The sequence below is a fragment of the Leptosomus discolor genome, chromosome 25 (assembly GCF_034619465.1).
Source record: "Leptosomus discolor isolate bLepDis1 chromosome 25, bLepDis1.hap2, whole genome shotgun sequence".
In the NCBI taxonomy this organism is placed as follows: domain Eukaryota; kingdom Metazoa; phylum Chordata; class Aves; order Leptosomiformes; family Leptosomidae; genus Leptosomus; species Leptosomus discolor.
In genome coordinates, this window is record NC_141415.1 from 4,755,132 (window position 1) to 4,780,444 (window position 25,313).

The following is a 25,313-nucleotide window of genomic DNA, read 5'->3' on the forward strand; positions in this document are numbered from 1 at the left end:
CTGGCAGAATTCAAACAATGTGATGTGTAATTGGGGTCTGTGGGGACTTTCCATCATGGGGACCTCCTTTCCCAGGCCATCGCCTGGGTTAGTCAGAGTCATGGCTATGAATACAGAGCAAAGAGATCTCAAAGGGTGAGCACTTGTTTTGTGGTTCAGATGTTCAGTCTAACCAAAGCAGTAATAGCAGAAGGAATCTTAACTGGAGAGGCAATTTTTAGTATAATCTGATATTCTGATGCTCTCCTTCTGTATGCTATGCATACAAAAATCTGCTTGGCGATAGAAGCATGGGCAGTGATGTCGTGTTAGTTGTAGCTGCTGTTGCCCGTTTCAATCGGCTTCTCTGCATGTGGATTGAGGCCCAGAATATTTTTAACATGTAGATACCGTTTAGGTACGTTAACGATGCCACAGGAGTCCTGTTGTGATTGTGAGTAGGATTCATCCCGAGGGTGGGTCCTCATTCCCCATGCAACTCTCTAAAGAGATTATTACTGTAAAGCACAGTTAATCCCCCACAGGGGCCAACGCAGGAGATGATGGGGAGATGTACTCACACACCCGAACCATACGAGCACAGACCCTGTCCTGAAATACCCTCTGCAGCTCTGGAAAGTTCAGGCTGTGAATGTGGCAGTCTCGCAGAGATAATGTTATTTTGCAGATTTCCTTCTGGTTGCGGGTGTTCATGGCCTTGATCCTGTTGGAGACTGAGGTGAAGTTCTTTCTGCCCAAGAAATAGAATACAACAGAGTCTTTTCAGTTGGAAGGGACCCACAATGATCCCCTAGTCCCCCTGCCTGACCTCTTCAGGGCTGACCAAATCTGTGCACTTTCTTTGTGTTCACCAGTGTTGCATTACCAACTTTCTACCCCCGAGTATCACACGGCATCAACCTTCGTAGTTGCAGACCATGTGACTTCTCTGAAATTAGATGTTGCTTTCTCAAATTTTAATTGTGAAGCTGTAGTTTCTGAGCAGCTCTCTGGGTCGTGCCATTGGGAAGCTTCAGTTCCCCCAGGAGACGTGCTCTGCATGTCGGTTCATGTTGCTGGCTCGTAGCTAACCTTACGCTTTTGCCTTTTAAATAAAGTCAAAATTGGTTTGGTTTAAAATAGCTCATAGAAGAGATTAAGTCCATAGAGCAATTGGTTTCAGCCTGTGTAGCAGTACTTATATCATCCAGGGCTGTTCAGAAGGTAAATTAATCCACAGGGAACAATCCTAAATACCTGATTCAATGAAGAGTTTGCACATAAAACAGCTTTAGTGTAAAACAGTGAAAATTATGTTTAAAATGAACACAAATTGACGATTAGAAAAGAGGCCAGCAGGATTTATTAGCGCTTTTTTTTTTTTTTTTTTTGTTTCATTTAGAGAAAACTTATTTTGACACACCGTTAGTTTGGTTTTCCTCAGTTTGGTGTAGTAGATGGCTGATTTCAGCTGCTGATGTGTTTCTACCAGAATTAATTAGACATACTGAGGCAGGTTTTTAAAATTAATGGATTTTAATGGACCAATGGATTTTTTTTTTTAATGTAAATCGACAACGTCGTATTCCTAATGCTGCAGACTCAGAGTTTGAAATGGAGATTTTCTAGAAAACCATTTCAAACATATTTCTCAGTATTAAACACTTTGAGGGAGCAAGAGAAATATGTGAACATCTGTTTCTTGTTTTTATCGTTTTTTCCTATGCTACAGTGTAAATGTGTTCACCTGACAGCAAACCTCTTCAAATGCCAACAAACAAATACTAATTCTTAGCAGCTGCATGTGTTGGTTTTAAACTTCAAAATACGTTACAAACAACTAAGTTTTGGCACTCTGGATGAGATGTGACAATGTCGATCCCACTGCATAGGCAAGAAACCCAGTACTGCAAAATAAGATGATAGAAATGGGGGTAAGGGTTGAAGCTGCATGGAGCTCGTTGGGGTGGATAAAGAAGAGGCACAGTAAGAATTGCAGGTCTTGGTTTTTATTTTAATGATGATTTTGTGACTTCAGTTGTAAGCAGTTAATTCTGGTTCCTATTATAATGTCATTTAACATGTATAATTAAGTGAGAATAGTCCTTGGTCGTTGAAGTTCATGGTTTTGCGCTGGGGATAGAGTCCAGCGGTCTGCTTGGCACCTCGGTAAGGAGAGCCCTCCAGAGCCCCTGGCCTTGAGTGTCATCACTTTTCTGTTTTGTCAGGTCCATGCGGCTGTTTCTGACAATTTAGATGGAATGCCTGATATTAGGCAGTGAAATTGTTCCTGTGTTCAACATGTAAACAACTGGCTAAAGTATGTGGTTCTCTGCTTCTGGGTGCATTTAGAAAAACAAACGAAATAACCCTCACCCATTTGCAGTTAAACTGCACCTTCCTTTAGGGGCTGTTTGGCTGGAACTTCTTTTCTAGGCTGCTTACTCTTAAAACTTGGCAGAGGAAAGGCTTTAGCCTAAAAGCATGTGAGTCTTTGGAGTAATTTACTGTTTGTGTCTATCAGTATAAAAACTAATGTGGTGCTGTTTGTGAACGAGGCAGCATCTCCCTCGGTTTGGGAATGGGCTTTGCGAAGGCAGGAGGGCTGCCCCTGTGCAGGCATCGCAGCGTGGCACGTGTTGCAGAATCCACGTTGTTGTGTCCAGGGACGCATGGCGCAGAAATCAGCAGAGAATTTGGACTGGGAAAGGTATTTACCACAGCTTAGTGAAAATGACGGATTTCTGTGGATTTAGCAAGAAGATCTACAAGCACAGGGCACGTCTGGGGCTTCAAAACATTCAGGGTCGAGTTGAATTTCAGGGTTTTGAATAGCAGCAGAAATGTCTGTGATTGGGGCGATGAGAGGATAGTGAGCTCTGGTGTGTGATTGCTCTCTCTTCTCTTTTTTCCTTTTTTTAAAATTTTTTTCTCCTTCTTTTGTCTTCCTGCCCCCCAAAGTTAAGGAGCAGGCAAGTTTGCTACAGTCAGATAAGCTGGTATGGGTGTTGGGACCTTCTCTCAATGACTAAGAGGTCTAGTTATGACCTTGAATGAATACGTGGGAGACTAAAGATGAAAGGAAAATCAACAGCCCGAAGGGAGTTACAGCCAGGGGATAACCACATCAGAATCCAGAAGAGAAAGTACTGACAGGGAGATGGTGGTGGTGTGGATCAGTATAGTATTGTTGCTTCCCAATGTGAAAGTCAATACAGCACCAATCCTGATCTGTAAAATGAGATAATATAAGGGAAAATGTGTGGATTACAGCTGAAGCTTCTCAAAAACCTGCTGTCAATCAAATGAGATACTGGGTTCAGTTTCTGAACCAAACTAATCCATGAGACCTGGTTGTTCATGCAAGTCAGGTGGGGGCTTTCAGTGTCAGACCTTGCAAGGTTATAAACTTCTGCAAACATTCCCTGAAAAGGTGATAATTACAATGCAAATTAAAAGGTAGGAGGAGTGCTGGTAATGTTTTTTCCTTCATAATTTCTGCACTTTCTGGAATTGTGTATTTGAATACAATGCTGCACATCACTTTTAATAAATACTCTTTGTAATTACAAATGACTTTTAACAGTAGGAGCCAAAACATTATAGCCTAAATGTTCTTTTAGAAGTAGTAAGCAGAAACAGTATCATTAAACTAAATTCCATCATCTCTGATTTATGTGATTGTGGAAAATATGATGAACATCATTTTTGGCTCTTGCATTGCACAACTCAGTGTAGAGCAGCGTGTGTGCAAGCCATTCTTTCTCTGTTACTCATTTTGTTTATAATTTCTTCCTTCAAGCTACTTTGACAAGCTACTCAGAAAATGTGGAACGCACTAAATATGGAGGGGAAAGCAGTAAAGAACTTGGATCCGGAGGAAACCTGAAACCTTGGCAGTCCCAGAAATCCAGCATGGACTCCTGCTTGTACCGTGTGGACGAGAACATGACGGCCTCCACCTACAGCCTGAACAAAATCCCAGAGAGGAACCTGGAGACGGTCTTGTCCCAGTCAGTGCAGTCTATTCCTCTTTACCTTATGCCACGGCCAAATTCAGTAGCAGGTAAGAAATAAATGTTTTTGCCTTTAGGTCAGAGCTGCTGGCAGCATGAATCTTGCTCCAGAAATACATGTCACAGCTTTTTTAATGCTCTCATTATCTGAAGAGAAATCTCCCTTCCGTAGTCATCATCATTAAGCATGACAAAAATTGTCTTTTCATTTGACTTACTGTTTCTAAATGGAAAATTCCTGTGGGGAAAACTGGTTCTGATGATGTTTAATGGTTATTTCAGCAGTCTGTGGTCCCTTCTTTACAAAATAGTACGACTGTAAGATTATTGGAGAATATGTTTTAAAAAAAAAAGTTTCTTTGCTATTTACAATGCAAATAATCTTGGGTTTAAAATACCACATAATTCCAAGACATCATAACCATGTCTACTATTTCAAAGGATTCATTGCAAGTACAATCGAGTGTCTGATCTTCTCTGAAGATCTAAGAACTTTGGGGTTAAGAGAATTATAATACTTTCTGTCTGCAGAAAAGTTGCTATGGATCCCATCTCTCTTGGTGGACTTTGTCCTGGACATCTTAGCACACACGTGTGCGTGCCCTGGTTTGGCTTTCGCAGCATCTGGGATTTGCTCCTTACTGGAATTTTTGTTTTGGCGTAACACCACCAACGTTTTCTTCATTTAATTTCACGTCTGCTGTTTAAAAGATTCCTAAATGATGCAGTGACGTATCTTATTGATGTCTTTTAACAGCCGGCGAAGTTTCCCCCTGAAGTTGGTAACAGCAGGACAGAGATGAGAGATAGGATTAAAAATATTAAAGCTTTACTGAAAAGCTGCCTGCCTGGAATTACTCTCTTTTGCTGCCCCATATTTTTTTCCTTGCTGGGGAACTTCTTGAGGGTTAAACACTCTGGTGAGGTGGATTGTATGTCTGTCTGTATAGATGCACAGAGAACTACGGTCTTTGTCTTTTTGTAGAGTCCCCGCAGGATTCTCCCACGGGCTGGGAGCAGGAGTGTTGCTTCAGAAGGTCCGGACCGCACAGCGCCTGGGACGCTGTCTGTTAAAACAGCATCTCTTGGCAACCCAGGCTGCATTGCATAACTAGATTAGGTTTCCTTTTAATCCCACTTTGGACAGTCACAGGCCTAAAAGCGACGTAGAAATGAGATTTTATAGATGCTGAAAGAGGGGCACCCTAAGCGCAGAGGTACGACAGCACGTGCTGCTTACATCTGAAAAACTAAAAGCCTGGGATTTCAGAATGGAAAGAGGGGGTAGGAAAAAAGTGGGAAACTGCTTGCACAGCCTCGTTACTTTAGGTTCATTTCTTAGAAATGTCGCTGTGTAAGCACCTTCAAAAGAAAACGGGGTAGGCCAGGTACCACCAGTCTAAATACGCAAGTGTATTGGTTAATTGACTTGGGAGGCTGGTGGCTTGCGTGATGCCTTTAGAGGCAAATCCTGTTTCAAGAGAAAACTATCCAGCAGGGTTCGGGAACACCTTCTCCTTCTAGATGGTTTTGTTTTGTAGGGGGTTTTGCTGCTTTTAAGTAGTATGTCAGCTAACACAGTTCATGTCCCGGGATAAATCATTGTGGTAGTAACTACTGAGAGGAATACAAGATTTGGCTTCACCTCTTATCATCAAGTGATCACGTGATATCTCACACCAGAACATTATGTTTTCTGGGTAATAGATTTATATGAGGTTTTTCCCCAGACCAGTTAACCTCATTATCTGTGTGCTCGAGTGGTGGGGGAGGCAAAGCAGGTGTAGTTTCATTGTTGACTTCAGCCTACCTGCAGAATGTGCCACTGCCCAAAGAGTTCATCCAGCGCTGTCTGCCACCTCCCTGTCCTTGCACCAGTGCTACCCATGGGGTGGCCGTTTGGTAAACCAGATGAGCAAACTACTCTGACTGAAAATTAACCCTCCAGAAAATATCTATATTAATTTTGAGCCACAGCTTCATTAGTGTGGAGGCAAAGCGTGGCTGGGAGTGGGGCAGAAAGCTGCCTTTCTTTTGGTGGTATTCCACATTTTAAGTTAATGATGAAACCACAGCATTGCTAAAACAGACTGTTCTTGTCTTTTCTTTTTTTTTCAAGTGCAGTTGAATTTATATACAGACAGTCTATTCTTGGGAAGCAAAGCATGGCAGCACTTGCGCCTTGTGGCTTTTTTCCTTTCTTTTTTCTTCTTCTTTTTTTTTAAAGGTTCTCCCTGAGTATCTTTCAAAATGACACAAAAATGTTCTTTCTTATAGCAGGCTTACAAACAGCAATCACTGCTGTGTCATGCATCGCTTCACTCACCAAACAGCTTACAACTCAAAGCAGTTCTCCCAACATGTATTGATCTCATCTTGCGCTTTGATGCATAGTATTTCTTCAGAAACGGTTAAAAGCACTTTTTTTGGTCAAATACGTTCTCTAAAAAACAAAACAAACCAAAAAAACCCACCACACAGAAACAAAACAAAACCCACCACAGCCTCCTGTGTGCCATGAAGTGCCAAAGTGGGATGTTAGATTTGGCGGAGCACGTCTTGGGAGGTTTCTGAGATTCACGGATTATCGTGGATGTGATAGGAGGTTTTTAAAAGCCCGGTTGTGAAAGCAGTGAGAGCCCAGCTTTCACATCAGCTCGGTGGGAGCACGTATGGTGAGCCACAGTGAGTTACTGCAGGGGGTATAGGAGTTGTTAGGCGATTTTATGGTATTAAGTCAGAAGCAGCTGTGAAGGGCACTGCTGTTTGCCCGGGCAGCGAGGGTGCAAAATACTGCCTTGGAAGAGAAAGGGGAACTGTGCTGCAGAAGGGTCGGAGCAAATTATCCCTCTGGCAGTAGCAGGAGAACTTAAAGGTCTCTGGGTCACACAGAACTTACGGACAGCAAATTGCTCATGGCTTGGCTGTGAGGTAAAATACTACTAATAAATTAGAAGAAAATTAAGCAAAATGTGAGCGTAGTCTCTGTGCACTAATACTGTGTTTCAAGGGAAAAAAACTTAAGGAAACTCAGGGCCCAGAGCTGCTGGTTCTTTTCGCCTAACATCCCCCATGAAGGGCTCTTGGTTATATTTAAATTAGTGCCACCAGACTTCAGAGCCAGCCCCCCTTTAAAGTCAGCGGGGCAGCTCAGGCGCTGAGCCTGTTCCACCTTCAAATTTCATCAGGTCTTTTCAAAGCTAGAAATGCAATTCAGCTCCTGAAATTGGTTTCATGCACCGTTCGCAGACTGTCTTTTAAATGCAGAGAGGAGCCCAGCCTGGCTCTGTATTGTCTTTTTTTTGTCTTTTGATATAGAAAAGGTATTTCTGATCTCCGTAGGGCATCTTTTAAAAATCTTCTTATTGAGTTAGCATTTCTCTTGCACTTTTTTTCTGGGAGGTTGGCGGAGCTAAATATTCTTTCAGCATTTTTTAGTTATATGTCTCTGGAATTCCAAGGGTTTTTTACAACCTTAAGATTTTTTGATATTTTCTAGATTATACTATTTCTGCCATTTTACTTATGAAGTCCCTACCAATTCAAAAAGAGAAGTGCTTCCCTCGATGAATTTCTCTCGTCTTTGGAGAGAACACTTGGTGCCACAGCACAGCCTGAGAAACTTAGATTTTCATCAGCTAAATAGCATAAAGCCACCTGGGATGAAATGGTTGTACAGCTTTCGTCTGGGAATCTGAAACATACCCCACTCCACCTAGATGCAAGGAGCAGTGGCCCTTCGTGGATATTTGCCTCAGTTTCTCATAGACTCTTGGAGCTGGAGAAGATTTACCTGGATTTACCAAAGATTTTTAATATTGTGCATTTAATTATAAGCGAAGTTACACTGTTTGAATTTGGAGTTTTAAGGTCAGCTGGATGAATTTTCTGAAAAGATTTAGTGTAACTGTTCAGTCACGTTGGATGTGAAAATAAGGGGAAAATGCAGTGTGTTGCTGGAGGTAAATTCCTGCACTCGCTGCAGTTCAGAGGTCCCAGCACCTCCAGCTTTGCCAGTTGGGCACAGATGGATTTCCTTGGCATTAAACTGCTTTTGTTAAACCCCTGTTGAGGTTCTAAATTGGAGTAAATTCTTGTAATGGTACTGACTTCGGTGGTCTGAGAGAACTTCATTTACATGACAATGGTATTATTGGAGAAATAGTTGTAAAAATCCAGTTTAGTCCTGGTAGCCTCAGACTTAACTTGAAAATTCGCTCTATTTTGGTGAAGTCCAGACCTAACTATATGAAAAGTAAAGTATTATCAGGTTAGAACCAGCATTGGTTACACGTAAGAGACAGTCACATTAGCATTTCAGGTGAGGCCACATCTGGAGTGCTGTGTCCTGTTCTGGGCCCCCCAATTCAAGAGGGACAGGGAACTACTGGAGAGAGTCCAGCAGAGGGCTATGAAGATGATGAGGGGGATGGAGCATCTCTGCTACAAGGAAAGGCTGAGAGACCTGGGGCTCTTCAGCCTGGAGAAGAGCAGGCTGAGAGGGACCTTATCAATGCTTATAAACAGCTAAAGGGTGGGTGTCACAGGATGGGGCCAGGCTCTTCTCAGTGGTGCCCAGCGACAGGACAAGGGGCAACGGGCACAAACTGGAGCAGAGGAAGTTCCGCCTCAACATGAGGGAAAACTTCTTTCCATTGAGGGTGACAGAGCACTGGAACAGGCTGCCCAGAGAGGTGGTGGAGTCTCCTTCTCTGGAGATGTTTAAACCCCATCTGGATGCGATCCTGTGTGACCTGCTCTAGGCTAACCTGCTTTGGCAGGGGGGTTGGTCTAAATGATCCCCAGAGGTCCCTTCCAACCCCGACCATTCTGTGATTCTGTGATTGTGATTTTAAAGTAATATTTTAAAGTTGTAAAGTAGTATTTTAAAATTGTTTTCACACAGGGAAGTGATTATATTTTCAGTTAACCTCAAGTTGTAGCTCAAAGCCTTTTTTCTTTTGTTTAGCTGATGCTGTATTATACTGTATTAGCTTAATGTGTGTGGGGGGAAACCCACAAAAAGGCAAATTAAAAATTTCCTTAGTTCTAATTGAGGAAATTCCCTTCCCTTCCTACGTAGTCAAGCTAAGCGGCGTTGGGAGGGATGTGTTACCTCTCCTGAATACGGCCTTTGCCGTACAAAGAAACGTTCCTTCATTCTCGTAGTGTTAACAGCAATTTCTCTTGCTGGGCGGCATTCAGAAAGCAAAACCCACTAACCACCAGTTCGAACCAAAACCCCAAATCTCAAAGACTTTAAAAAAAAAAAGGCAAGAAATGGGAAGGAACAAAGGTGCGGGCGAAGGTAACGAGTGTCCGTGTCAGGGTGACTCTGTGTTTCACCGACGTGCGCACAGCCGTGGGTGCTCCAGCAGCCCTGCTGGCACGAAGGAGTTGTTGCCCAAGGCCCTCGTGGTGGCAGTGGCAAAGGGTCCAAAGTGAATCTGGAAATCCTCCATGGTTATGGTGCTGATAGCAACAGCAAAGTGCCGAAAAAGCTACCAAAATTCCTTTTTTTGTTGCATTTACCGGTTCTCCAGTGATTTGGGCAGTTGTTTCAGAAACACAGTCAGGAGCTGTTAGCGAAATTTTTTCCAAAAAACCCAAAAGTAAAAAAATAAGTGGTCTTTACTTCTGTGTGGTACAGAATTTTTTACCTGTCAGGAGAGATGGTGTGTGCTCCAAAATGAGAGAGGGCTGCAATTTTGAGAGGTTATGCTCCAAGAAAAAAAAAAAAAAAAAAAACACAACCAAAAAATAAGCCTCGGTCTTCCCATAATTCTTTAAAACTCAGTTTTACAGCTCAGCCCCATGCGAATCTATTTGCTTTGCTGTTTTATTGTTCCCAGAAACAGAAAGCTTCAACTCCATTTTCTTTCTACCCCATCCCAGGCAAATACACACAATAATTCATTTCATATACTTCAACGTTTTTCATACTGATCATCAGGAGATGCTTGGCATCGGAGTTGGGCATTCAGAGTTTTGAATGGACACAAATTTCTTCGGGAAGTTTGCATGAATGTCTCATTCTGTTTCTATTACCCGTGAAATGAAACATGAAATTTTGTGTTATTTAGACCGCATGCGTGGTTTATAAGGTCTGATTAAATATTAATAGAGAATTAAAATGCCCTGATGTAATACTAGCTCCTCTCTTTTTCCTCGTGGAGAATATAAAATAGCAGCAAATATATTATTAGTTATTAACTTTAAATTCTTTATCCATTAGAAAAGTGTAGTATTGAAGGTGAGGGCAAGGTTTGCATAACTGCCTGTAAATTATGTCTCGTTGAGAACACGGTGAGCCGTGGTTATCTCCGGGAATCTGAATTTAGGATACATGGAGAACACCTTGTAATAACACAGTCTGATCTGTGCATCAGTCATGGCAAGCTGGATCCATTGTGTCGGATGAGAGCAGCAACACCCCGCCCCCCCTTTCCCCATCTCCCCCAGAAGACCCAGTCTGCAAAGTCCACCCCCTCCCTGGGCTGCCAAATACCAATTTCAAGTCAGGTTGTTTTGGGCTTGTTGTTCAAATAGTACATAGAAACTGAATTATCTTCCACTATTTGTTTGCCATTTCCTTGGGAGAATTGCATCTGCGGTATGCAAATATTGGTTTTGAGGAGGAACTTTTTTCCTCCCTTGTGTATTATCTGCAGTCACTGTGTCTTATTACGTAGGATATGGTTCAGAATTGAGGAGAAGCTTTCAACAGTTTAATATTATATCTTTCAAGATGAATTGATCTTGCATAATTTTTGAAGTACTGAAGCATATTCTCAGAAAAAATTACTTCTAGTTCCTCTGGCCTTAGATCTCTTTAATTATTCCTCAGTTCTAAATCAGGAAGATAAATCTCGGTTCATCAATCTGAGAAATGGCAGGATAGTTGTACCGACAATTGCAAAAATAACCCGTGGCAAAATGTGAAATGGATCTGGCAGCTGACGCTGGCTGCAGCTCGTCGTGTACGAGTCTCCTTGGTTGCGGCTGTGGAAGGTGATGATGGTGATGGAGGTGGGAAGAGAGCCTGGCTTTGGGCTGCAGAGGAATAACTCCTCCCTTCTCGTAGGACCAACAATAAGTCAGGCCACTGGCCATCGTCACGCTCTTCTCTGGCAGCGCACAAAGTCCACCCTGCGCAGCGTCTGGGATTGCAGCTGGCTTCTCGTTTCACAGGCAGGACAGAGGTTCAAATGCAGACTCTGTAAATAAATAAAAGTACTGGCAGGATTGCAGTTCTTCCCAGGAAATGAAACAATTCCTCTTCCAGGAGGCTGCACGTGTATTGCAGGGCCTGAAAAAGCATTTGGTTGTTGTTTGCTTCGGAAACTCCTTTCTGCCTGTTGTGCAGCAGTTAGAGCCATCGAGCCGCCGCCAGCGCAGCCGGATCCTCGTGCCTTTGCCGTTCGCTGGGTTGGAGCAAGCAGAGTTGACGGACTTTCCTTGATTTGTAATAAAAGACCGACTGCTGTCTTTCTGTAGACCCCAGTTACTGCGAGGGGGTGAAGAACAGCTCTCACGCTTAGTTCCAGTTGTGCTCACCAAAATCCACATGCTAGAAGATTAATGCCAGTTTGAAAGATTGTTCAGCCGTTTGCACTAGAAAAGCTTTTCAATTACACGACTCAACAAGTGCTGGCAAAATTATGTTCCCCAGAAATCATGTAAGTCCCAACATCGCTAACCTTCCTTTTCGCTGCTGGCTGGTGTGGACAGAGTCTAGAAACCACTTTCTGAGGCTGTCTCCAAAGCCTGGCTCTGCAGGAACAGCCGTGGTGACCCGTTGTCCATCATTGAGTCTCCAGAAATCTTAGCTTCGCGTTGAAAACCTGTCACTGCTTTGTAAGTGGGAAAACCTTGCAGCTCGTAAGTAGACAGTAAGGAGAAGATCGGAATGATGTGTACGAGACACTCAGCGCTTTCTCTATTAACTGTGGCTTTTATGTAAGAGATGAATATCACAGGATCCCATTTGTCTGAAGCTATTCTAACAGCTGGTTTTTGAGGACTTAAAAAGGAGGGGGAAAAAAAAAAAAAGGAAGACAAAGACCACCACCAAAAACCCCTTAAAAACAGCTTTCTCAGAAGAAAAATGTGGAACTGCCAATATTGCAAAGTCAGGAATGTACCCGTGCTGGGTTTTAGCCTCTAATTTAAAGCAAGTGGTGTGTTGAGCAGGGAGAGGCCATGCTTGATCAAAGCAGCTGATAGAGTTTGAAAAACTGGGCTTCAAAACCTGGGCATGCCTCACAGTGAGTCTCCTCATCAAGTTTTTTTTCTTCATCTTAAATGAGCACGGTTAGTTCTGATTTAAGGAAAGCAGAGGGTAGGTGTGGAGCTGCCACTGCCTGGTGCTTCTGAAACAGTGAACTAAAACAAGTCACGTAGGTTTTGAGAGTCAAAGCTGGTTTGGGCAGTACAGGTTGTGTGTGGCACGTGATCTTAGAATAACAATTTGGCATTTTAAATCCTTTGCTGTTAACAGGAGGTTCTGTGCTGCCGTAGAGTATCCCGGGTCTTGTTGCTTGGGCGTGCAGCCTGTCTGTAGGGCAGCGTTCTCTTGGTGTGCACAGGATTGGCTTGTATGAGGGGGTTTTCCTGGAGACTGCCAGTCATAAGAAATTTGCTAATAATCATTGTGAGACTGATTTTCTATTCAAGGACTGATGTGAATTTAAAAAAAAAAAAGCGGTTATTTTAGTTTTTTGTTGATGACTAATTGAAGAGGAAATAATTTTTTTTAGCTATTGTTACATAAATTGGGAAAATGAGCTTTTATCAGTTTGTTGCTACATTGAATGGTCTTGTATAAAGAGATGAGATTACCAGCAAGATTAACGTTTCTGGTCATCCTTGGTGGCTTTGTATGTGCTGGATGGAATCAGAATGGGACTGGAGCAGGACTGAATATGGAATTCAGAGAGAGGAAATGTTGTCCTTCAGCAGCTGCTAGAGAGATATATATATATATATATATATAGGGAGATATATATACACACACACACTCTTTCATATCTATATATGTCTAGATATATCTATATACATATCTCTCTCTATATATATTTAGCAGCAAGTCCAATATGGGGAGTTTTGTTTTCTTTCGGTTTTTTTTCGGAGAAGCAGGAGCAGCTCCATCAGCAGAGCTTGTTTTGAAGTCATGAAGGTATTTAACAGAAGTCAGTAAAGAAAGAGTGTGATGTCTTCACAAAGAAACAGTAGTTCTTTCAGCCAGCAAGTTTGTTTATTGTGTGCGACGGAGCCTTGGCACAGCAAAACTGCTGAGCTCTGTGTGTAACGCATTAATAACTCCCATTCAAGGGTAGAAGATATGCCTGGAAAGGATGATAATCCTTATCCTAATTTAATGGTCTGCATAAGCTTACTGCAGTGTCATTTACAAATAAAAAAGAAGAGCATTCAGACTGGGGGGGGGGGGGGGTGTTGTTTGTTTTTTGTTTGTTTGTTTTTATAGGAGGTCTCTTTTGCCTGAACATTCCCTTTCTGAACTCTCCCAGGATCAAGTAGGGCTGTTTCTGGTGTGGATTTTCAGCGTATCCTAAATGCAGTAGCCACTGCTAGGCAATCCTGGCGGGCTGCTTTTGATCGTGTTGCCTGATAATCAACTGAAGTGAAAAGGGATTTTTATTTAACAAGCAAGGATTATCTGTTCAGGTCCTACTTTTCATGAGCAAGTCAGCAGCCACGTGTGTGACTGCATCGAATGTACAGGCGTGCTCCGGCAGACGCTGGCGTGGCCAGCATGGGTGGTGGGATGAAGGCTGGAGTGGGAAGGACTGACCTGCCTGCCGTGGTGCCAGGCTCCTGGGCAAGCCTGTGGTTTGTGTCCCAGGACTAGACCCCTCAGGATACTTTGGGTCTGCCTGGGGTTGCTGCAGCAACATCTCCTCCACTGCTGATCCTCTGGCTCAGTTAGAGTGCAAAAAGTGGGCATAAAGTGCCCACGTTTATGTGCAAAAGGCCCATTTCATCGGCCTGAGCTACCGTAGTGTAAGTGGAACCCAAAGGTGAACGCTGGCGATGCTGGGAGCAGCCTGCAGTGGGAAAGGAACGTGCATCTGCACTAAAGCCACATCTTTCTAATTGCCGCATTTCAGCTCTAATCTGCTCCTTCACCGTGAACATCTAATCAACTTTACAAGAGTAGAAGAGCATGAAGGACTTCTAAAAACAGACTTTGATGGGTTCATCTCCTCTTTTTTTTCCCTCACTCCTGTTGTTTACCTTTTGTCCTCTGTCTGTCTCCTACTCTTTTTCTTAAAACTTACACAGGGAGTTCAGGCAATTTGAAGAGCATTAAAAAATGCTGCCAGGTTTAAGCCCCTACTCCCTACCCCTTGTTTGAGGCTCTGAACCTTGCGTAGTTTTGACTGCAGCATGATCTTGTAAAGATTTTTAGATGGTCTTTAGGCATTGGACAAAAAAATTGTTTCTCTTGGTTTTGAAATTTTCTGCCTTTCAGTTTTGTTGAATTGTTACATCTTGTGTTGGGTGGCAAGGAGGAAGGCTTCAAAGTCCACTGCCATGAGCTACTCTAGAGAGCTATATCAAAATATTTACCCATTTCACAGCGAAGAATTAATGTCAGCTTCACAGGCAGTCTTTGAAGAAGTCATTTAATGAATTAGTTTAATTTAAAATAATAATCTTGTTATGGTAATTGACTAAAAACTGAAGGAAAAAAAAAAAGCAATATCAGATACAGAGTACTGAGCAGCCAGTACTGAGCAGCATGATTTCCATTGGTAAATGTTTAATGTGGATTTTGGAAGTGGTTATCAGAAAAAGAACAGAGCTGGTGATCTGCAAAGACTATTTTTAAGTTTTCTGTTTATAATTGGGAAGGTTATTTCATGCAGTGGAGTTCTCGTTCCTTCGTTTCATAATATTCTGTAAATTACTTGGCTGAAAAGGTTTCTGACGTGGCAGAATAGTGGCTAAATTCAGATGCAAGTCATCTGAATTTGTTTTGTTTAAATCACATTTTCTCCTATCTTCCAGACAGAAGAAAAAAAAAAAAATCAGTTGATGCAGCTTTGTGGCCAGTGTTAACTTTAGTCGTTCCTCTCTGATCTGGTCCCGAGGCATTTCCCACTGAGCCATGGAGCACCCATCATGAAATTTGATTTAAAAAATATTTCTAATCATTGGGCAGCTGTGGAAAAAGTGTTGCTTAAAACCTGATTGCTGAAACGATGGCTGTAAGTGTCGCATCTTGGTAGAGAGTGCCGTGCGTGAGGTGGTGCTGGAGGCCCTGGGATTTGGAGAGGAATACCTTCAAAATCAGGCTGGTTGTACCCTTTGTCCTGCTTAATTTGCTGTATTTTCCCGAAATGCCATGGGGATCACTGCTCGAAGCTCTGCCGCGCACAAGTAGCCCAGTCATCTGGAGGTGTGCGCTCGGCTACTGGTGGAACTATCCATGTGCTTCAGTTGAGAAATGGAATAAAAAGTAACTCATGCTGTATTGTCTGCCGGTTTCAGAGAGAGACAGATAAAGTTTCTGCTCCAGCCATGCTTATTTGTGTAGTGATGGCACCTTCAGCAGAGACCAATAAATTATTCCTATTTCATCTAGCGTTGTAAAGAAAACTAAATTCTCCCATGAGCAAGTAGCGTTCGAATAGTAAAGTTATCTTTTTTTAGATAACATTTTTCTCATTTCTTCCTGTATTTTTGCTGGTCTGTTGTAAGTTTAATTTTTCTGCCATAAATTCTGGCTTTATGAACAGATAAATGTTAATATCCAAACTAAGTAGCTCTAAAATAATTGAAGAGGACGTTGTGGGCTTCAGCCTAAAATGCACTATTGAGTTGTCTTTCACATAGTAGGAGATGTCGACTGTCTCTGTCAAGCTTTGCGCACACACAAGTCATCAGGTTTTGTGACTGGGAGAACTGAGGTCAGATCCAAGAGACTCCATGTCTCCATTTTGCATGTGTCTTTTTTTTATTTGTGAACATCAACAGGAGACCAAACCAGAGCAAATACCAACGGGGGCATGAGAAAAAGATACCCAAACGTTTCTTTACTCCTTGCTAGGGGGAAATCAGACTTGGTTCATCTTTGCTGTGAATTGACTCCACGTGGTTACAGCTCTGTGTGTTTTGTTTAAAAAAAAATAGAAAAGACAATAACCAGACTGTTGGATCTGAAAGCCAGGTGTGATGTGGTTGTTTGCTTTCTCCTGGCAGCCACCAGCTCAGCCCATTTGGAAGATCTCGCTTACCTGGATGAGCAGAGACACACGCCCCTGCGGACCTCCCTCCGCATGCCGCGGCAGAGCATGGCCGGCGCCCGCACGCAGCAGGACCTGCGAGGTAGGAGCAGGCTGGGGGCTCCGGGGCTCGCGTCTCGCAGGGCTCTCTGGGCGGGGGGAGCTTGTGCTGCAGCTGCTTCGTCCATGTCCTTGTGAAAACGCCAGAGCAGGACTCTTACGTGCGGGTTAAGCGCTGCCTCTCCAGGAGGATGCGAACCAGGCGCCTTTATTTCCAGTGTCCTTGGTGGCATGGCCAGATCGGAGGGGAAAGAAGATAAATGAAGAAGTGAACTAAGGCCTCCTGCCCGGTGGTCGTTGGGTGGATGGCGCCCCGCTGCTCCACGATCAGCGAAGTGCCGTCAGTGTAGCGTTTTGGGCTGGTTAAATGTCTGGTTTGCCGGACACACGCTGTACATAGCCACGGTGTAAAGAGGGATTACAGAGGAATCATTTTACTGAACTGGCCCAAAGTCTGAGCAGCCTCGTTTTTCAGGAGCACACATACAAATTATACATTAAACCCAGCGTGCGGCATTGCAGCCCCTGCGCCGCCTTCCAGAGCCGCTCTGTGCCTCAAGGCAGGGTGAGGCCATCTCCTCCGTGTTCAGCTTGCCAAGGGTGCTGCCCTCCCGGAGCCCAGGGGCCACGTCCAGGGTGATGGGATGGGCTGCGTGTGCCTCCAGACAGCCTGGGACTGAACCTGTACCTCCACCGCTGCATCACATAAGGATATTCCTGCAAAAGATCCCCAGATTCCTCTCCCTGTTGCTCTCGTACCAGCCCTTGATCAATCTCTGAGCCCTGCAGGGCTGGTACTTTGATAGTTTCTAAATAAAAGAGAAATATTGATGGGCTGCTATTTTTTTCTTCTATTTTTTTTTGCACAAAAAGCAAAGGATTACAGCCCCCACTTTGCAGTTTGCCAGGCGCAGTGTGTGGAGCCCCCATCCCGACGCATCCCTCTTACGGACGCTCACAATGCCGGTATTCAGGCAGCCCTTTGACTTCTGAAAGGCCTTTTGAGAGGGGAAATTTTTGTGGTTCTTCCTGGCAAATTCCACAAAAAAAGACGTTAGCAGTGAGAAGAGGAGCCAGGGCTGACATTTTAGTATTTTGTTTATTTCCAGGCAACTCCAGCTAGATTCACCCTGTGATCTTGGGGTTTCAGCCCACCCTACAACTTCCACCCCCCGTTTAATCTGAGCACAGTCTTTGGCCGCATCCTCAAGCGATCACCATGACAGCCCTGCATCTGCAGCAGATTGCCAGGGTAATGCTTCATCCCCATCATTTATCATTGCACAAATGAGGAAATGGCCAAGAAAGCTCGTTTGGGATTTTTTTCTGGTCGTTGCTGTGCAATGAGACTAGTTTGTTCTCCCCTGTACTTAGGGAGAGAGGTTTCTGTTGGTGGTACATTCAACTTCCCTTTTCTCTGGGGGTTTTTTGAGCGAGTACCCGCTGTCCTCAGGGAAGGAAACCAGGAGCTGGAGGGTGGCAGGTTGGGTTTTTGCTCAGCACCACAAGCACGACCTGTTACGGCCTGATTGGGATTTCTACCAAATGCACAAGCCCCGGGACTGGAAGAAAAAAGTGGTTTAGTGTCGCTTTGGATCGCAGTCTGTAATGAAATCTTACTGGCTGGTGAGGCAGTTATAAAAATGTATTAGCAGGCAGTAAGTGAAGAAGGCAAAGTTTGACAGGCAAAATTTCCATATGTTCGGAGGGAGCAGCTTGCCAAGGCTTCGTAATTTGCAGTGATTGCATCCAAAACATTAAACTTTATTGTAGGAACAGAATCAAATTGTTTTCCAGACACACTTTCAAAAACCATGTAGCACTACATATTTTCTTTCTTCTTTTTGTTCTTTTTTTTTTCCCCCCTTTTTTGTGAAGCTTGCATGAGAGCAGCAGCAGCGTTTCAATTTTTTGGAATTTACTTCTGATCCTTAGTTGAGGTGCCATGCTATTTTTAAAGAGAGGGAGAAGAAGAGGCTGTGAAGAAACCGCACCACCACTATTTGGAAATATTTTCGTTTCATTGAATATTAGGGAGGGGGGTGTCCCCCCACAAATACTACATGTTGCAGATATTACTGTGAAATTGTGTCGATCTGGGCTGTTATAATCACCAGCTCTTTGCTCTGACTGGAAATCCTAAACTTGGGTTTAACTTTAATATCTCTTAGTCTTGGCTCTGGGCTGAAATAGCGAGGCAATTCCTGGCCCTGTGTCAGGGGGAGACATTACAGCCCACTGATTTGATCCCAGTGTTCAAGAATCCCAGTGCAGAGACACTAAATGGGAGCCTGTCTCTGCTAATTTTTTGTTAAATCAGTTATTTTAACCAGGGAAGTGACTGAGCGATCCCAAGGGCTAAGAGCGTGGCTGCTGTTTGTACCAGCGGCAGGTTTTTAATCGGCTGGTGAACGCAATTTTTGCTTCTGCGATTTGCAGCCAAATTATGTGGGACTAGAACACCCCGACTGTTGCCATCATCGTTTTTTCTCTCCAAAAAGCGAACGTCAGCGCTGATACAGGGCGTGAAGAGCCTTGGTGAGGTTTGGAGTGGAGGAGAGGATGGCCCAGACTCCGCCAATATATTGTTTATAAGCATTATGGCAGTAGCATGCTTTCCTTGAACTGCCTCTTAGAATTTTCTGGGGTTTTTTTTCCTCATGTATGTTTTTAATATTGTCATTTTTTGGGTAAGAGAGTTTCATGCATTTCTTAAAAACGCTAAAAAATAGTTTAGCCTTTTTAGGCACATGGTCTGTGAAAAACAGGCGCTGGTTTCATCCTGCTGGATGTGTGTGTTTAATAAGACACTTGAAAGAAGTTGCAGTCTAAAGCAAGTAAAGGAGATAAACTCAGACATTTGGCTAATTTATGGATTCTTACTTAATGAAGGGCACAGCAGATGCTGATTGATCCTGTGTTATTCAGGACCCCATTTCATTGTAATAAATATTAAAGCGCTTCTGACCTGGGCTTCCTCTCAACACATGGGCATTAACAGGCTACGCAGCTTAGCCCTGCGAGGGCTCTCTCTGGGCAGCGAGATGTACCTTCCAGCAGGGGATACCAAAATGGCAACAAAACGCATCTGGAACAAAACAACTAATGAGCTGTGGATGCTGATTGCCAGCGTAGCTGAGAAAAAAAATCATGTTTGAAGAGAGGAGGGTCTGTAAAACCAATCATTTCTGAACAGGCCTTTTAGAGTCTTTCAACACCTAAAATAACTAAAAATTCCCTTTGTGTAGCGGAGGGTGACCTACGTGGTAAAGCAGGATGGGCCTTTCTCTGACTTCGCTCCTGCTCGTTTTCAGCCCAACGGCTTTTTTTCAGTCGGGCGCATGATACAACCAGCTTTGGTTTGATTTATTTGAAGTTTTCAGCCACAAAGAAGAGCTGGGATGGGTATAGAAGGCAGCGTTTCAGCTTGGGATTTGAATTTATTGCTTGGGCTCTGCAGAAGTTTGCACCGTATTTCATCAACTCTCATGAAAATTTTACGCTACCAAACCTCGTTCAGTCCCACTCCACACGCTAATTTCCAGGAAAAGTATGTGTTCAATTTATACTAAGATATTATCAGAAGTTCTGGGTATTTCTGTGGTGCTCTGGCTTAAGTTCTATAAAATGCTTCATTAAAAAGGAATATAAAACCCAGCAACTGTTTGACAAGTTTTTAAGGGTGGGACGGCATACTTTGGTTCACATACTTTGATTTTCACAAATACCACAGTCAAGTGGCTAATAGGGTTCATCCAAACTGCATGTGCACATCCTCACCTGATACTTCTGACCCTTCTTACCCTCTTTTTCAGAGCCCTTTCCATTAGCTTATCCTTTAATTAATTTCTGCCCCAAATATTGAAGGTCTGGTGCAGCCTCCCTTCGCAAGGAAAGGAGAGCCAGAGGGATGTGGGGCATTTTTTCAACTCCGAAAAGAGTCAAAAAATTCCCTGGGGCTCTGGGGTCTTCCCCCGAGTTTGTGCCTTGCCTGCCTGTGCCTGGGAACCGCTGGCTGCTGGGGGTTGTGGAATAAATAGTCACAGGAAGGTTTTGGTGTGGTTCAGTAGGCGGTATCGGGAATTAGTGATTATGGCAGTCTTAAATTATTCATAAACGTTTTTGACAGTCCAGCTAGGAAAGCGTTCATGGTGCATTTGTCTTCCAAAGACCGTGTGGTGAAATAAAATGTCTTCTGCTGGCATGAGGAGGTGATTTTGGGGGCTGGTGGGACAAAAGGCATGTTCTCAGCACTCATGTCCAAACTGACATGGCACTGGGTGTTTTCTTAATGGTGAGATGCTTAACAGCATCCCCTGCCCTCTGAGGTCACGAATCACAGAATCACACAGAATTGCAGAATGACAGGGGTTGGAAGGGACCTCTGGAGATCATCTAGTCCAGCCCCTCTGCCCAAGCAGGTTCACCTAGAGCAGGTCACAGAGGATTGCATCCAGGAGGGGGTTGAATTATTTCCAGAGAAGGAGACTGCACAACCTCCCTGGGCAACGTGTTCCAGGGCTCTGGAATGAAGCCTGAAGTTGTGAAATGTCTTGGCAGAAGAGATTTACTCTGCTGTGGTTAGTGCCTGGTAGTGTTGGAAGGTCTGGAGGGGCAGAAAGGTTAGATATATAGGTAGATAAGTGGGTTTTGTTAAGCCTTTTTAGGACAGGATATGCTATTCCCAGGTGACAACCGAGACGTGCATGTTCTCCTCCACTTGAATGAAGACCAGTCTTTAGGATGTCCTTTGTCTGGATGCGTCAAAGGTGTAGGCGTCACGCAGCCTCAAAGCCGTTTGCACCTCTGAAAAGAAACCGAGGTTTGAGTCCAGGTGTCCACCATGTAAAGCAGGAGCTTAGTGGATCCCACAGCCTTTACATTTAATCAGCCTCGTGTCTGCATTAGCTCCCGAGACCATTTGGTACCCGTTAGACCTCTGGCGTTCAGAATAGGGTTATTGTACGTTTTCACTCACTAACACAACAGGTCACGTATATACGTACACGCACAAGTAACATAAAGCTGCAGCTTATCAAGCATAAACCCTAGCTTGATGTTTTCCAAATGGAGTCTTTCCATTTTTTTAATATTTTTTTCTTACTTGATTTTCTATATATCGTGTGGGTGGCATAATGCAAACAAAAAATTGCTCTCCTCAGATGCACTGCTGGAACGCTTCATTTGCATCGGTTGGACGGTAACAGCTGGTTCCCTCTGCCCCGCCTGTGTGCTGCCGCCCGTGCAATGTGCCGTCCTCTGGTGGGGAGCCCGTCAGCCCTGCTGACGCCGAGAGCCAGCCTGGTGCTGCTACAGCCCGGAGCTGCGATGGGGACGTGGGGACGCACGGCCCCGGGGCTGCCTCGGCACCGCTGGCTGCAGCAGCCTCGCTGCCTCGTCCCCTCCCACCACCAGCGATTTTGCTTCTCCAGCACCTTCCCGTGCCAGCACATCCCGCTGCGCTCACGTCACAGACCCCAGCGAGGGGAATCAAAACGAGCTGCTTGTGAGCTCATGCAATTCAAAAGCCATCTCCACCCTGGGATAAATTTAAAGCACATTCACCATTTTCAAGTGGGAATAAAAATACAGCTCCTGTCTGCAGCGTTTTCTGTATCAGTTTAAAAAAAAAAAAAGGAAATTCAAAATACCTAACATTTTAAAATATAAGCTATTTTCCTTAGGCGTGTGTGATGTAACATTAAATCTCAGCCCCTTTGTCAGCTCTAATTTAATGGATCAGCTCCCTGATCAGGTCTGTGAAGGGTTTCAAGGTGATCTGAGCCATGGGCATCAGTTCAGCGCTTGTCTGGGGAGGGTCCCAGTGCAGTGATGGAGTCAGGGCGCAGGAACAGGGCCGTGCTGGGGGCAGAGACTGCAGAGCCTCGGAGTCCAGGGGAGCAGCTCTTCTGCTGCTGGACTGGTTCAGAGGGAGGGAGGCGGCTGGAGGGACTGGGAGGGACCTGGCACCGGCATGGTTCGTAGCTTCCAGAGGGATTCATTGCACGGCCTGGGAGCAGAGCTCATCCCGACGTGCAGAGCTTGACACAGCACGCTGGTCGGTTCAGAACCTGTCGGTTCATGGTTACAGTAAGGTCTTTGGGGTGGTAGAACATCTGTAACCTCTTCCCACATAGATGAAACATCCCACTGTTGTATTTTGATAAACTGTTTTCGATGAGTTCAGTACAAAGCCTGGTGCCCCCGAGGTACTTCAGGCCAGATCAGGGGGTCTGCGTGGGGGTTAAACCACCACCCCCACGTCCACAGCAGAGGGTGAGCGGGTGAAGCAATGATAGTTGTCAGCAGTTGCTGAGCGATGTTTGTGCTTTTTAAGTGTCTGAGGGCTCTTAAAACTTCAGAGAAACCAAATGGTCTCCACTGGAAGCAGCTAATGTAAATGGTGGGGAGTGTGATTGTGCCAAGAGGTAACACTGAACAACGGATAGTTTTTTTACTTAAATCTGTCTGCAGCCCTGCTCGGGGAACTCCTCCCCTGTGGCTTCATGGGATTTCTTTTAAAATATGCAATGAAGACATCTAGATTTTGTATGGTTGTTTTCGTTTGCAGCGCGCAGCGTGATCACCAGACAAATCAAATTCAGTGTCTGTGATCCACAGCTCAAACCTTCCACAGCTTCCCACATCAGCTTAGGTACCCATCTTGAATGTCAAGTACAAGCCATGTTCTGCAGTTGGAAGGTGTGTTTAGAGCTGCTGTACCGGGTCCCGGTCTGAAATTGCGTCCCATGGATGTAGCTCCATCCATGTCACTTCGCCCTGACCTGAAGGAATTGTGTTATAAAATTCAAAGTTTGCAGCTAAAGCCCACAGTGTGACTAACCTCCCGCTGAGTGGGAGTCACCCGCTGTCTGTGGCCACCTTCCGAAAGCTTTTAATTGAGAAACCTTTTTGGTGGTAAGGTGGGAAGATCCAGCAACTGTCTTTGCTGGCACAAAGTGCTTCCATCACTTTTAAAATTTTTTTTATAGATTTATGTATATCATCTCCTAGTTACAGATCTCAAAGGCAGAACACACCGTATGAGTTGGTCTTTGTAATAGCATCTTTGCACCGGATCTGTGCATCGTTACTCTTTTTAGGTGGATGTCCCTAGATACCTTGTGTTGAATGGAAAGAACAGCAAATGTCCTCTCCCTCCACCCCGCAACGTTCCTGAAAAAGTTTTAAGGCTGGTTTGGGATTAGTTGTACATTTTATTATAATGTAATGCATAAAAAAATGGTAAAAGTGAGGCGATTGATAAATGTGGCTTTAGGTGTTAGCATTGCACCAGCATACGTGATCCGTTGGAGGTATTTCTTCACTCCTTGTTCACTTTACGTTGCTTGCAGTGCCGCTTTTCCTTGCAAAAAGGGAAAACGTTTTAATCGCCGTACAAGAAAATCCTATCAGCAATCTGATTTTAGTTACAGACTTTAGAAGAGTTGAAATAAATTTGCTTAGATTGATTTAACGCTTCTAAGTGCTATGATTTTTTTTGCGCTCACTGCATTGAACAGGCAAACAGACGTTATATACCTACGTATATGGATGTATCTGTGATAGGACGAGGGGCAACGGGTGCAAGCTGGAGCACAGGAGGTTCCACATGAACATAAGGAAAAACTTTTTCCCTGTGAGGGTGGCAGAGCCCTGGAACAGGCTGCCCAGAGAGGTGGCGGAGTCTCCTTCCCTGGAGACATTCAAAACCTGCCTGGATGTGTTCCTGTGGGACCTGCTCTGGGTGGTCCTGCTCTGGCAGGGGGTTGGACTCGATGATCTTTCAAGGTCCTTCCCAACCCCTGACATTCTGTGAGTCTGTGTATGGAACAGACACACAATACTGTGTCACGGGGTACTGCCTTGGAAAGCATACCGTTCTGCCTGTGGCAGGGCCTTTAATTGTGGTGACTGTGAGCAACAAATTTAATTTCTGCAGCTATACTTGCCCTAGCTGTAAACTACTTCTTCCTGTACAATTCTCCTTTGGTGGAAAAGGCTATGAATGAGCCAGATGTTTTTAACAACAAACCTGCGGGTAACAAACAAGCTAGTATTTTTTTCACCTTTTGCAGTGAAAAGATTTCAAAGGAAGATTAAACAGCGATTTCCGGACTATAGCTTTACTGCTAGCATTGATGGTTATGTTCTTTCCCTGTGTTTCTTCTTTATAGTACGCTTCGCACCTTACAGACCTCCCGACATCTCTCTGAAGCCACTGCTCTTCGAGGTGCCCAGCATCACCACCGAGTCGGTCTTCGTTGGCCGGGACTGGGTGTTCCATGAGATAGATGCGCAGCTGCAGAGTTCAAACACCAGCGTCAACCGAGGTGTAGTGATCGTCGGGAACATCGGCTTTGGGAAAACCGCCATCATCTCCAGACTGGTGGCGCTCAGCTGCCACGGCACCCGAATGAGACAGATTGCTTCTGATAGCCCACATGCCTCTCCGAAACGTAAGTACAGCAGAACACAGATCTTCAAAAATCAGAGGCCTTTTCCATCAGCTTTGATAATGGTTTTGGCTGAAAAGATCAGATTCCTCTTCAGGCCCAAGAAGTCAGCTTAGTTGTTGTTGCCAAGCCAAGGAGGCGCCTGTCAGCAATATTTATACTGCTCCTGTTCCAAATCTACTTTTTGAAGAGCCAAAATAGTCTGTCTCTTGTTTCTCTGACTTAGAAACATCACAGATTTTCTCCAATTGGGAAGACTCCCATTCTAACTGCCCGTATTCCATTATTACAAACCCATGCCGGTGCATTCTCCTCCCCACGTGGTGTGTTTATCTCGGTTTATCATGGCATAAATGCTTAGGGTGGGTCGCAAGCCCATGTAGGCTCAACACCCAGGATTGCTCTGCCTTTTGTGGTCCCATCCAATTCACATCACTCTGTGCTGACATGTTTGCAGGTGGGGATGACAACATTTTAAAATCATCCAGCCCTCAGTAAGTGAATAAGACAGGACTAAAAATACTAGGTTAGGTACCTAAAGGTATCTTTAA

General features: G+C 44.3%; 1 protein-coding gene across 6 annotated transcripts in view; it reads left to right on the plus strand.

Annotated features, from left to right (window-relative positions):
* Positions 1-25,313, plus strand: part of TANC2 (tetratricopeptide repeat, ankyrin repeat and coiled-coil containing 2) — a 206,862-nt gene that overhangs the window by 118,533 nt on the left and 63,016 nt on the right. For all 6 annotated transcript variants that reach the window (XM_086477854.1, XM_086477858.1, XM_086477859.1 and 3 more), the window contains 3 exons: positions 3,782-4,045; positions 16,224-16,349; positions 24,484-24,765. In XM_086477854.1, the coding sequence (XP_086333980.1) occupies positions 3,782-4,045; positions 16,224-16,349; positions 24,484-24,765 (672 nt within the window). The remainder of the gene's footprint in view (positions 1-3,781; positions 4,046-16,223; positions 16,350-24,483; positions 24,766-25,313) is intronic.